The sequence below is a fragment of the Monodelphis domestica genome, chromosome 5, assembly GCF_027887165.1.
Source record: "Monodelphis domestica isolate mMonDom1 chromosome 5, mMonDom1.pri, whole genome shotgun sequence".
Classification (NCBI taxonomy): domain Eukaryota; kingdom Metazoa; phylum Chordata; class Mammalia; order Didelphimorphia; family Didelphidae; genus Monodelphis; species Monodelphis domestica.
The window spans coordinates 238648355-238663338 of record NC_077231.1 but is presented as its reverse complement, the minus strand read 5'-3'; the positions used below and the strand labels follow the sequence as shown (position 1 = coordinate 238663338).

General features: G+C 34.5%; 1 protein-coding gene across 2 annotated transcripts in view; it reads left to right on the top strand.

The window, feature by feature from the left end:
- ESYT2 (extended synaptotagmin 2) overlaps positions 1-11889 on the top strand; it is a 110512-nt gene extending 98623 nt beyond the window's left edge. For both annotated transcript variants that reach the window (XM_001373397.5, XM_056799978.1), the window contains 6 exons: positions 2380-2771; positions 4203-4301; positions 5193-5324; positions 7644-7749; positions 8608-8657; positions 8776-11889. In XM_001373397.5, the coding sequence (XP_001373434.4) occupies positions 2380-2771; positions 4203-4301; positions 5193-5324; positions 7644-7749; positions 8608-8657; positions 8776-8821 (825 nt within the window). In that variant the 3' untranslated portion in view covers positions 8822-11889. The remainder of the gene's footprint in view (positions 1-2379; positions 2772-4202; positions 4302-5192; positions 5325-7643; positions 7750-8607; positions 8658-8775) is intronic.
- The last annotated feature ends 3095 nt before the right edge of the window (positions 11890-14984 follow it).

Below are 14984 nucleotides of genomic sequence, written 5' to 3'. Positions count from 1 at the left end.
AAAAAACAACCTGGAGTTTATATTTGTAGAACCAATAAGCTGATATTTTTGAGCAAGAGAGTGATATGGTTAAATCTGTGCAAAAGAAAGCACTGTGGTAACTGTGTAGAGCATAGCTTGTAGTAACAGAAGACTTGTGGCAAGGGTGAGAGGCTGTGTGAGGAGAGAGAAGAGGCATTAGCCAAGAGATTTAGAGATATGAAGGTCCAGATTTATCAACTGATCAGATATGTGATATGAGGAACCTAGGAGAACACCAAGTAATGATCGTGGGAGATTGGAACAGTGATAGTGTCCTCCCTCAAGCTCCTGGGAAGACAGAGGGAGGCAGGGCAATGAACTCTCTTTATGGACATGCTGAGTTTGAGACGTTTTGTGTATATTATGTATGTGTGTGCATTTTACAACCACACACAGAGACATATATGAAAGAGAGATATTATCTATTCTGCTAAGAGTTTTCATTCAGATAGATCTTTCATGTTAAAAATTCATTGATGGAGAGCTACAAATCAAAGGTTATTTTAGAGAATAATTTTGAAGGGGCTTCCTGGAAAGAAGGATATTTATTAACAAGATGCAAACACCAGGGAGTTGTTATATGTTATGTGGTGGAGAGAAAGTCATACAAATGTATATGTTTATTCTAATTTTAAAAAATGTTTAAAACCCTTATATCTTAGAATCAATACTGTGTATTAGTTCTAAGGCAGAAGAGTGATAATGGCTAGGCAGTTGGGATTAACTGACTTGCCCAGGGTCACACAGCTGGGAAGTACCTGGAGCCAGATTTGAACCTAGGACCTCCCATCTCTAAGCCTGGCTTTTATTCCACTGAGCCACCTGGCTGCCCCCCAGATGTACATGTTTAGACAGGAGGAGCCAGGTTGAATTAGATCTCTGCCTTCCACTTAAAGAAGAATTTCAGATGAAGGAAATATTTATTGATTGATTGTTAGAAGGAAGGAAGAAAAAGAAGTCATATTGAACATAATTTGTAATCTGGAGGGATGTAAAAGTGATAAAATCAAAGAAGCACAGTTGAACTAGAGACAAAGGAAAAATATGGTGGAGAAAAGGAGAATCTTTTGGGAAAACTTGAAAAAAGCTTTGAAAGAGAAACTTAATTCTGATCCAGAAAATAGCAATCTATTAGCATATTTTGTTGGTTTTTTTTAAAAAGTGGAAGAGAAATGGAGAAAATTATGTAGTTAAAATAATAAAGAAAATGTTATGATCCAAATTAATGATGTATTAGTAGATTTTGAAGCTAAGTAGTATATTGAAAATTGCAGTGAATCCAGATAATATAATGAAGGATATAGACTTAAGTTGTAACTCTAGCTATGAAGCATGAAGAGTGGGTTCAGAATAAATTACTAAAGGGGAAAAAAGGCAGTAATTGGCAGTAATTGACATTTCCCATATAGACCAAAAATTGATATATTCACATTTGAATTTGTCTCAACCTCTTGGCTTCACAATTAGAGTCATCTTTTCCTTCTAACTTCCCTTTTTCTTTTGAGGTATCGAGTTCTACTAGTTATGCCGGTTTAAGTCCTCACAAGTTTAAGCCCATCATTTTCCCCTCTCCTTCCATCTCCATGTCTAGTGAGTTTGTTTTTTCTGATTATGCCTTCCCAGCCGCTCTCTACCTCCCCATCTCTGCTGACACAGTCATCACCTTTGTTGCCGTCTTCATCACTCTTGTCTGGACAATTGCAACAGTTTCATAATTAGTCATCTCTCTGCTTCCAGTCTCCCCCTTCTCCAGGCATGCCTCCATACACCTGCCCAAGAAATATTCCTAAAGCACTTTTCTGACCATGCTACTACCATTGAAGAATCACCTGTCTATTGCCTTTCAGAGGAGACAGGAAGTTTTCTCTTTGCTCTTTAAAGCTCTTTGACAATGTTGTTTGCCTGCCTTTCTAGATTTATTTCATATTACTCTTCCTTATGCATTGTGTTCAATCCATTCATGTACTTGTCTTTATATCCCACCTCTGAGCCTTTGCATAGACTGCCCTCTGTGACTGTAATGCACTTCTTTCTTAGCTCTGTATCTTAAAAACCCTAATTCTTCAAGACTTAACTTAGGTGCCACCTGCAACCTGTGGCTTTTTCCAGGTCACTCTTTAAGTGTCGGTATTTTCTCTTCTGAAATAATTTTATTTTTGTATGTTTTATATACCTCGTATCAACTTATTTTTGTACATGTTACATTCCCTACATAGAACATAAGTTCCTGAGGGCAGGAACTCAAATTTTGTCTCTGTACCCCCTGTGCTTGTGCGTGTCTTGTGGCCTACATAAAAGCTTGCTGAGCTGAATTATTGGAATTTTTCCATTTTGTATTTTTGCTTTCTACTTCCCTAGATACTTTATCTCGAAAAACAAGAAAGGTCTCCAGATCACCAACATTCTGCGCAAGTTAAGCGACCTTCTGTTTCCAAAGAAGGGAGGAAAACTTCATCTGTCAAATCCCATATCACTGCCCCTGCTGCTTTGGATTCCAGCAAGATGGTGTCAGCCCCGCCACTCTCTGAAAACCCAAGAAAGTCTGATGTGGATGAAAAAGTCCAGCCTCCTAATGCTAGTCCTCAATGGCCATCTGATCTCAGCCAAAGCTCTTCCAGCCTCCCCACCTCCAACGTTACCTCTTCCCCGAGCCACCTTTCCATCAAGGAGCCCACCCCCAGCATTGCTTCGGACATCTCACTGCCCATCGCCACACAGGAACTACGACAAAGACTTCGACAGCTTGAAAAGTAGAGTCTTCAATACTTGATTTATTTTTTTACCTATCGTGCAGCTTGGGACAATCATGGACAGGATGTTACAAAATAGAAATAGCCAGTTTTCACTTTGATTGTCATGGGGAGGAAAAAGGCAACTGAAGCTGGTTTTAAGAGAACTGAAAACATTAGGTGACATTAACTGATTGTGGTTTTTGAATAACTTTGAAATTAAAGATGACATTTCTTAAGAATCCAGTAATTAACATTTTAAAAATGTGGAAAAGAAGAGAAAAGGTTTCAGGAATAGGGAAGAGGAGACAGAAATAGAAGGCTAGTAAAGGTACTGTAAAAACTAGTAAGGGCTTAGGAAAATACCATGGTAACTAGCCACAAGTCACTATGAAATCTGAAAAGCTGGAATGACAAATTCCTGTTATGGGGATGTTGATGTTCAACTCCTCATTTTTATTTCACTTATAATATCTAGCTTGTTTTAAATTCTCAGGTTAGCAAATATTTTTAATATTTTTCATTAGCTAAGCGTATTTCCTGCTAATGTAGCTGACCTTTCCTCTCAGTGGAGGGAATGAACATTGACCTTTGAAAGCTCTCTTCACAGCATTATAAATAAGTCTACTCCACATCAGAATTGCACTTCTTGCCTAGAGACGGTTCAAACCTGGCCTCAGATACTTCCCAGCTGTGTGACCCTGGGCAAGTCACTTGACCCCCATTGCTTAGCCCTTACCACTCTTCTGCCTTGGAGCCAATGCACAATATTGACTCCAAGAAGGAAGGTAAGGGTTTAAAAAAAAAAAGAATTGCACTTCTTTTTAAGTGGTAACAGAAATCATCTTAGGGTATTTGTTGAAGAGGCCTGGCCCTAGATGTTCTTCTTAGGCACCTATTTCTTCTGAGGCAATGATGCCCTTGGCCTGTAAAGTCCTTCCTGTGTTTCAGGTTTATATCATGAATTGATTTAATTAGATCTCTCAGCAGCTGAACGTGGTTCTATCTTACTCATCCTTGTCAGTCCTCCTCTTCTTACTACTACCTCCATGAGAAGTTCTTTATCTGATGAACCTTATTTCATAATGTCCAAGTGATAACCAGTTTATATCTTTAGAATGTTGTACAAGAAACATGCTTGTCTCATTTAGAAGTTTACTTCTAGGTGAAAAATTAGTTTTTGAGCAGTAGAGAGGATATGAGTAAACAATATTCAATATTCAAGACATACCTCCAAATTTGCCTAATGTTTCTTTCTAAAACTTTTCTCTTTGTAAAAATTATGTTTATAGTCTCTGAAAAATTTATGACAAGTATATTTCTTAAGAGTCATTTGATACCTTTTCACTGAATAAAAATGATTATGACATAAGTCTTTTTGTAATTTGGATTTTATGTCATGTGTTGATTGGAAATAACTAATTTCTCTGCTCTTTTTTTTCCCTACTGCAGTGGAACAACACTGGGGCAGTCTCCCCTTGGGCAGATTCAGCTGACAATACGTCACAGTTCACAAAGAAACAAACTTATTGTGGTTGTGCATTCCTGTAGGTAAGCATTATATATCCTGGTCGATGTCTATAAGACTTTTTTTTGGATGACTTCAAAATGTTACATTTGAATAGAAAAATCTAAGTATAACCTTATTTTAAAAATCATTCTAAGTAGTACATAGGAAATTCTGTCTTTTAATAGAACATGACAGTTATTAGTATTAATTTTCCATATATTACAAGAGACTCAGTAGGCTATGTGAAATCTGCTTCAAATGCACTTGTAAAGATACCTTGTTCTCATTAAATATATTTGCAAGAAATAAGATGGTTGGGCAAATATTCTGATTTTTTTTTAGTGGAAGGATGACTTCTCCCATTAGTTCAGTGATGTTTACTTTCACATTCATAAAGGAAATATGAGAAGAATAAGGGAGACACAATTTCAGTAATATGAAGTTGTAAGTTGCCCAGGAATAGGAGATTACATAGAAGGAAAAATACTAACATTGAAAAGTGTTAGAAGGAAATGTGGAAAACCTTTGCCTTTTGATGTAAAAGAGAAAATAGGGAAGTAATGGAAACAGTGCATACATCTATCTGTAGAAATATATCAGACAAAGAAGTCTTGAAACTAGATTTGAATTTGATAATCATTAAGAAGTCAAGTTAAAGAAAAATTATAATATTGGCTTTGTAGCATAGGAATTAAGGAATTAATGAAATTCAGATTTAAAATGATCAAATCTTAAAGATTTTTGCTAAATGAATGAGTTCAGATCAGCAAGTTATTTATTGATGTACCTACCCAGTATTCTATATGCTTATCATTTGTGCCATTTATCCTTTTATATGGCACATCCTTTTATAGCATTTAGGTTACAATTTTTGTTTTTGAGGAACTTACATTAAATTCTAATATTCAGTGTCTTTTTGTTTTGAATTACAGAAATCTCATTGCCTTTTCTGAGGATGGCTCTGATCCTTATGTTCGATTGTATTTACTTCCAGACAAGAGAAGATCAGGAAGAAGAAAAACACATGTATCAAAGAAAACATTAAACCCAGTCTTTGATCAAAGGTGTGTTCTCATTTTGTTAATACTATTATTAACCCTCATTTTAAAGATTTACAAAGCATCTGTCTCACAATGGCCTTATAAGGTTACAGAAATCATATTCCTGTCTTTATAAAGACACCTATAGTTTCCTCTAGTGACTTATACAAGATCACCCAGTGAGGGGTGAAAGAAGGCTGCAAACCCATGTTTAATGACTCCAGAAACCAGTTCTAAGTGTTTCCTGGTATATTGTTGTTGTCATCATATTTGTATGTAACTGCATTTAAAACAAAGTATAAAACTCAACTGAATAGTAGACAGTATGATGTGGAGTCCAGATTACCAAACTAAAAAGCTGAATCTTTTCTTGTCCAGCTGTTCCACTAGCTAATTGTGTGGCCTTGGCCTAATCTCTTTGGATCTCAATTTTCTCATTCATATGAGAAGTTGGTTACATGGTATTAAAATACTATCCTATTGGTTTACCTTCTTCCCAATTCACCCCACTTACCCATCCCCATCTGTCTTATGTAAAACTAGAACATGATTTATAGTTAAGGTTTTTTTAGTTTTTATCTTTATATATAGATATAGATAGATAGATAGATAGATAGATAGATAGATAGATAGATAGATAGATAGATAGATAGATAGATAGTTTTGTTTTGTAGATATTTTTAAATGTATTTTAAAATATTTTTCCATGGTTCCATGATTCATTTTTTCCCTCCCATTTTTCCCTCCCCCTCCCCAATTCTACTAGGTTGTACATGTATTATCACTCAATATCTATTTCCATATTATTCACATTTGTAGTCATCTTTTAAAACCAAAACCCCACATCCTATATCCATATAACCAAGTAATAAATCATGTTTTGTAAATATTTTTGTTGCACTTCAGAGTAATATAATTTTCATTAGATTAATATTTTTAGTTGTTTTAATTTATTATCATTATTTTAAAATCCTTATATTCCATCTTTGAATCACTACTGTGTATTGGTTCTAAGGCAGAAGAGCAGTAAGAGATAGGCAGTGGGGGTTAAGTGACTTGCCCAGGGTCATACAGCTAGGAAGTGCCTAAGGCCAGATTTGAAGCTATTACCTCCTGTCTATAGGCTTGGCTCTCAGTCCATTGAGCCATCCAACTGCCCTCTATATTTGTATTTTTTTAAAACACACATACTACCACCATAATAAACAATTGTCTATTAGGAAAGTCCTAATCAATGTTACTTGACAGAAAATTTGGTGGTTAAGAATCATGTTAATAATTTTTTTTACCTTTATGATATGACTACTCATAACTATAGTTATTTAGGGGAAAACATTTGAACAAATATTACACTTACACACACACACAGATCATTCTAAACTATCTTGTTAAGTGAAAAAAATGTATTGAAGATAAACATTTTTGAGAAAGTAGAACAGTTAGTGGGCAGCTGGGTAGTTCAGTGGATGGAGAGTCAGGCCTAGTGATGGGAGGTTCTGGGTTAAAATCTGGCCTCAGACACTTCCTACCTGTGTGACCCTGGGCAAGTCACTTAACCCCCATTGCCTAGCCCTTACCACTCTTCTGCCTTGGAACCAATACATAGTAGTGATTCTAAGTCGGGAGGTCAGGGTTTAAATTAAAAAAAAATAGAAAAGAAAAGAAAGTAGAACAATTAAAGTGAGCAGTTAATTGTATGGTTCTATTTTACTCCAAAAATTAAACAATGTCAATTTATGTTAATTTTCATCTATAATTTAGCCATCTGATTAATATTCCTTTTAAATATTGTCTTTAAAAAATGACAAAACTTAGATGTTACACAGATATCATTTTGCAGATACCAGTGGCTTTGTTTTTCCCCATCACCACCATGTATTATGGAGATAGTGTCCCTTCTGTGAGCTCTGTTTCACTTCTTCTATATTATAAAATTATTTCTGGGCATGGCAAGACAAGGATTTAAAAAAACTAAAATTGCTGAAGAGACATTTTTAAAGTATCCTAGGATTTGGTGTTACAGGGAATATCACTTCTTCCAAAATGACAGCCCCTTTCCCTTAACAGTTAGAAATGTTTGCTGCCATCGTATTACTCATGAAGCCATGAACAGAATGTTTGTCTTATTTACAATGCCATGGCAACCACTCATTTGTGTCTGCCAGTTGAAACTAGACCTGAAAGTTTCTATTTATGGACAGTGAAGTAAAAATGCCTAGCAGGCGAGTTAAAAAAGAGAGCTAAAATTTGGAAAGGCTTTTCATGTTGAAATGTCAAGGTTTGAGTTTCTTTTTCCCTATGGTAAAATTAGGGAGATGCAAATAACAGCTTTATCCTTGTTAGCTTTGATTTCAGTGTTTCATTACCAGAAGTGCAAAGGAGAACCCTGGATGTAGCTGTCAAGAACAGTGGTGGCTTCTTGTCCAAAGACAAAGGACTTCTGGGCAAAGTAAGTTTTTTAGAGGAAACCAACATTGTAAAGTGTTTCTTTTTTCTAAAAACTAAACTCATCCAAAAAATTATTTAAGGATGTCTGCCACCAAGTCAGTGATGTTCTTGGAGGCATAATAAAACCTGATATTTGGTCGTTTCTCTCTGAGAAAGAAAACACTGGGCTGTACAACAATATTCTGCAGTCCCTGGAGTACCTATTTACTACTGAGGATGTGTGCAATGCATCTTTTACCCCTTCTCCATGTTCTTGTTTCTGGCTGGGTTTTCTTAATGATATTGTAAACTTGCGGAAATAGGAGGAATGAAATGTGGTTTTTAAAATAGTAAATGAGATAAAGGATGAATTTAGGGCAATGTTGAAATTGATAGAGAAGTAACATTTTAAAATCTCATTGATGGTAATAGGTTATTTGTGTGAATATAATAAGATAGTTATAAATTTCCCTAAGACTCTCGGGATGCCTTATTTAAGGCTATGGCCTATATGCCATGAATGGTGGCAGTCAATTCTGAATCATTTTAACTTAAATGACAAGTTTTTCATTAAGAAAAAATTTTAAACTTGAAATATCTCAAAACTCAAGTAAGACGTTTAAGATACTTTGTAGATGAACATGAATTCAAGAATGTTGGTTGTAGAAAGAAACCAGCAGAATGTGATTCCCAGGGAGAAAGGAAAAAGGAAAGTTAGAGTATAAAAGTGAAAAGGAAAATATGAACAGAAAGAAGAAAACTCTACTTGATAGATTGATGAAAAGATTAAAGCAGAAATGAAAAACTGAATAGGGCCTGGGCCCCTGTACCTACAACAATAATAAATGAGTTAGCCTTTGAACTATCTTTTTTCTTTCAGTTGTTAGTAGCTCTGGCCTCTGAGGATCTTGCCAAAGGTTGGACCCAGTGGTAAGTGAGATTTGGTGTTTGGTTGGTTTGTACATGTTTGTTGATTTTGTCCTGTGAACAAAATTTGTCCCATTAACTCTAAATATATTTCAATAAATTTTTTTATGAATTTTCTCAGGTATGACTTGACAGAAGATGGTACAAGACCACAGGCTGTAAACTAGATCCTCTTTCAAGATGAAGAATTTCTCCTTGCATATTGTTCTTAGCCAATCTTTATACACTTTGAATGCATCATTTTCACAGATGTTTCAATATTATTTTTATAGTTTATGTATTTAGTTATTATACACCCCAAAGGTTTTATAAATTTTAACACATTGACATTTTTTGCAGATTTAGCCAATTTTATTGTTAAATTTCATATTTTAATTTACTCTAATCTTTTGCCTATTATAATGTGCAATAGGGTGTTAGAAAACATTTGTCATTTGTGTCTTTTAGAAAATGAATATATGATATGCTTTATTACTGCCTTGTTTTGTATATCATCAAGGCACACTATGCCATGTAAATAGACTATTTTTTATAATCTCTTCAGGCTGGTTTGAAGTCAGATGAAAATGGATCAAGGGAATATATATATTTTCTTCAAGTTCATATTAAATTCTTATGACAAATAATCCTTTTATTTGGCCTTTGCAGCAAAATGGTCTCAGTGACTTATTTTGTGGACTTTCTTTTTAAAAAAGAAAAAACTGAAAAGACTATTAAAATTAGCATGTATATTTCTTGCCCATTGTGGCTAGTGAAAATGTACACAATATTAACATTTTTACATGAAGTTCTATTATTAAAAAGTCATAATAATGACTATTATGAGAAAAGTGTTTTTAGTACTAAGAAATATAAAAGTATTATATTTGAAGAGAGGATTGTCATGCTCCATAAATCATAGAGTACAAATCTGGATTTTCTTACATAGAAATGAAGATATATTTGCAATATAATATTTTGAATTTATTTTTAGTTGTCTGTTTATTGTAGCTTATTCATGTAATCTAAAACTCAGACATATATTATCTCTTTCCTAAAAGATGAGTAAAGAAATTTTCCATATTAGAAATTAGATGTCAAAAACAAATGCTCATAAATTGTATTAATTTTAATTATTTTCAGAGTCTATTAAGGAAAAAAGTATAAACCTAGCAATGAAAAGCTGGGAATGTATGTTGTGAAATGCTGAATTCAAACCTGATCTTTTTCTTGACCCCACTTCAGTGAAGTGAAAAACTTGCTTCTAATGACACAGTTTGTCCTGAGTTTTATATTATGTATCAGACATGATCACCTTAAACTGAGACATTATTACATTCTGCTGCTATGTAGAGGTTACCAGCATGACCAAAGGGGATTTAACAATGCTGCAGAGTTAGTTCTAATAGCAGCTATTGACTATAACACAAAATTTTATGTGGTTGCATTAGTTTGGGTCATGAACTTTATTATATACAAAATTTCTCTTAGAGTCTCTTTTAAAGTCTATGAAAGCATATTTCACCCACAGGAGCCCACATATGTGTGGAGGAATATGCTAAGCACTTCATACACAAAGAGTGTGCACCTAATTTAAAAATGAAAATTTTTTATTCGTGTGACACAAATGATTCCTTTACCTATGAGAATATGTTATGGCTATGTAATAAATTCTTTTAAAAACAGCTTTATAATAAACTCACCTCAAGGTTCATCAAAATCAACAACTTATGACAGACAGCTCACATGACCAAACATACCAAAGTGCCTGTTGTGGATATTAGATTCCAGAACATCCCAGTTTAACTTCACTTGTAGTTAATTACAAATACTTTGATCGCTGAGGTCTGCTTATAGTGGAGTCAGTATCTTTACTCCTCATTTTCACTCTAGTAAAAATGAGAATGCCGCAGTGAAGTGAAACAATTGTAAGTGTTCATTTCACCGGAAGACTTCATCAAGAACAGGCTTCAATGTGGATATGCATCGTGCTAGTGACCATTCCAAAAGAAAGTGTGTTTATATATTCAATATATATACATAATATATGTATGTATATATAATATATATCTCACAGTCTTATAGCATGAGAAAAATCTGTTTATTAACTTGTTAAAATCTAGTTGTCTACCCATGATTTACTGAACACCATCTTTTGAAAGTGAGTTCTATTACTGGACCTGTCACACTGAAAGAAGGGAGAAAAATGCAACGTTTTTAGAATCACAATCATCTAGATTAAAGTTCTGGAACAAAAGAATTTTGCGTATAATTTTTACTTATTAAAAAAAAAATATATATATATATATTCTTCCCTCCTTTTGGGGGACTAAGTGCTACATTAGAATATTTAGCATAGTGAAAATGCAACTAGATATGGAAAAAATATCAAAAGAAAGGAAATCAATTTGGCAGTGCTATATCCCCAGAGCCTGATTTTTGTGAGGCACAGATCCCACTGCTGTTAATCAAGTACTCTAGGTTTGCTATCAGCAAGGAGTTTGAGAATTGACCCTTTCTCTATAGAGTATGAGAATTCCAGTAGCTATCCTTATTTGATAGCTTCAGGTGCATGTTGTAGCCTCATAAAAACAATGGTAAGATTAGGGGGGAAAATGAGGGGTTATCTAGTATGAAATATCAGAAAAGTTAGACTGAGATGATCATGAAGAGTAAATTGTTAGAACCATATTCTCAATAGTGGAAAAATTCAATTTGTATTGATTCTTAATTTTTGATACATGTGTTAGGTGAGAAAAGAGGACTTAACACTTTTCCTTTTGAACCAAACAGGAAAAAAAAAATCTTACATAAGTTTCAAACAGCAATTCTGGTTAGTTTGTACATGTGAATTGTATATCCTGTGCCTTAAAGTATAAAGTGCAAAAGTATTGTTTTCATGTTTCAAAAAATTAAAGGAAAAAAATTTTTTTTGCTGTACATATCACCATTTATATTTTATGCTATGAAAATTTCTACAAAAGTGCTCTGTTTTGGTTAGAAGGGCTTTAAAAAATAAATTGTTAAAAACATCAGTGAAAGTGTACCCCAAATGTGATTCAGTGTGGGTTACACTTTTAATTTGGACTAAATAAAGTTGTTCTTTTTGTTACAATTCCTTCTATTTCAGAGATGCAGGATTCTGTAAAACTGCAAATCAGTGAAGGGGGACTTTTTTATTTTAGGTTATCCTTTTTTTGCTTACATAATTTACATGACAATGCATGTATTTATTCAATAAACAGTTCATATGGTGCATGGTTTATGACTTTTCTTTTCTCTATCATCCTGAAATAAAATTTTAGGATCAGTCCAAATGACTTAAAGGATTTTTTTTGTTTCTTAAACTACATGAAAAAATAATTTGAACTGCTCCCCCTTTTTCCTGATTTGTTTCCTTTCTACCTGGCTTTAAACCAAATATTTTGAACTTGAGTAGGTAACCAGGAAGCAATTTCCAGGCTTCTCAAGTGAGTGTAGGGTAGATGGGATTCAACAATTGGAGAAAACTCAATGGAAAATTCAAAATTTAAATTAAAACATAATGTGATGAGGTTAAAGAGTTCAGTTCACTGCAATTATTTGGAAACCACTGTACCAAGAATACTTAAGGTCCAAGTTAGGCAATTGCCTCCTTGACTCTTGCTTAGAAACTGAGGAGGGTATGACTAGGTAAGTGAACCTGAATCCCTTGCTATGGAAATAATTCATCTTTTCTTATTACTTAGTACATCAGTTAGCTCCATATTTGTTCCCAAAGACAGTAGAATTAAAAGTCTAGCATACTTGAAATAGTATTGTCATAATACCCAAAATGTCTTTTCTCCTTCCTGCCCTCAGAGAAGGAGGAGTTGAAGGATGGTTATCATAAGGGAATATAATTTGGCCATTTTTAGCCATTCCAGTTTTTCCTAAATACTAGTTTGATCTTCATGAATTAGAATTCAAGGTATCTAATTTAAGGATTAAATCACCAAATGAGAATCAACTAAAATTTTCATATAAATGGTAGTCAGCTTTTAAGAAGAAAATTGTTCAAGTAATATTTAAGTATCTAGAATACTTAATATAATTCTTTTAAGAATTACATTACCTGAATACCTTTCATAATAGATTTATAAATTTTCTAAGTTACTAGAAACTGGAAATTACATCAAGTAACCAATTTCATTCATTTCATTTGAGAACCACCAATCATCTATTTGCAGATTATCCACAATGTTCTCATTTCTAGGTTTATTATTTCCCACGCAATATTTTTTTACAATGAAGATTAGTTTAATTAAAATGTGATTAGGATACCAAATCTAAAAGAATGAAAGTCAGTTTTAAAAGAGAGTTACCCTTGGGTTCAGAAGAGTCTTAGGTGTAAATCCCATCTTTGGCACTGTCTACTTGATCACAGTCACTTAGCAACTCTGACTTAATGAAGTTCATCTTTTTTATGAGGTTTAGAATAATAATATACCTTAAAGTGCTATTTCAACATCTGGTATTATTAGAATGGGATAGAAAGCTAAATTTCCTATGTGATATATTTATCATAGCATCATAGGGACTAAAGGCAAAAAGTCCTTAAGAGATTTAGTCTGGGCCCTGCCTTTAGGCCGGTAAGATTGTATTTGTCTGATGCCTCACAAGAGTATAAGTAACTGTCTGAATACCACACATGTGCTCAGTAGTACAGCAGGATCTATCATCTAAGTCCCTGACCTTTTTGTGCAAAGGTCTTTCCATCACATCCTGCAAAACTTAATAAGGGAATTAAAAATGTTTGCAAATTTCATTTCAAGCAATATTGTCTCCCCTCACTCCAGTCCATCTTACATTCAGCAAACAAATGATCTTCCTAAAGTTTAGTTCTTACCATATCATCATCACCCTCCCCCCCCCCCCCAAAAGGCATTCAACTCCAGTGGCTTCCTATTATCCTATTATCTCAGGATAAAACATGAAATCCTCTCATTTTATTAGATAACCCCCACACACACACACTGTGAATTTTAAAAAGTCTCCATCTTGGTCTAGCACCCAAAAATTGTGCACACCCACACTACACGGGCATGCGCTAGTCAATGACAAATCAGAAATAACTAACTGCCCACCTGGGCTGTCCTAAGCCAAGCTAGAGCCAACCATTGGATTTGTGAGACACAGGAAGTGAGGTAGGGAACAGCCTCTGGAATTCGCGGACTTCCTGTGGAGGGAGGTAGACGGGAGTTGGTGTTAGGAGCTTGGAGAGAGAGGACACCCGCAGACAGCTTTCCTTCAGATCGGTCACGTGAGTTAAGGACTGATTCTTTCCACCTGGGCCTTTAGGCCTAAACTCCCTCTGCCTTGGTCAGAGGTTGAGTAGCCCCTTTTCCCTTTTCTCTTCTCTCCTTCTCTCCCTCTCCTTTTCCCTACTCCCGTTGTGATTAAACCTCCATAAACTCCATTCTGACTTCAGTGTTCATAAGTAAATTCCTTGGCGGCCATTGTTCAATATTACATCAATCTTGTAGCCACATTTTAGCCATTACAATATTATAACCCTCTCCCAGAGACCTAAAAAAATTTTTTTTTATTTATTCTTGCTTTTTCAAATTTTGTATACATAGATTTTTTGATTTTGATACTGATTTTGAATTCTTCTTTAATATAGATATGTATATATAAAGGGTTTATATTTTTCCCTTATTTTTTTCCCTTTTTCTTCTTTTGATTTTGATTTTATTTTCATATTGTTTTGTTTTTCTTTTGGATTAACTCCCACACTCCCACAACAAAAACTTGAATCCTCAGCTGGACTCAGTGTTTTTTCAACACTTTCTTCAGGGGGGATTGTATTTCATCAAATCCAAGATTTAAATTTTGTTCGAGAGAAATCTTCAGAGAAGAAGCTTGCTAACTAACTGAATCCAGAGAATGAACTGTTTGCAGAAAGATATCTAAACCTTTTCACTACAGGAAGATCCAGAATGAACCTTGGGGTGTGGTTGATTGAACATTTTTGAATGTACACTCATGCCAAAGGGGACTGCCCCCTAATTGGCTTTTGTCAATGCGCCCAGCAAAAAATTGGTTTGCTGTCCTTCTCTCTCCTCTATTTCCCCATATTTACAACTATTACAATTTTCCTCTTAGTGGGTAAAAAAAATTTTTTTATATACACTTACAGTTAGAAATTTTTGGGGTGCAGTATGCTTATGTTTAGTGATCAATTGGGGAGACTAGTCTCCCAATCATCATCAGGGGGGATTGTGAATTTTAAAAAGTCTCCATCTTGGTCTAGCACCCAAAAATTGTGCACACCCACACTACACGGGCATGCGCTAGTCAATGACAAATCAGAAATAACTAACTGCCCAC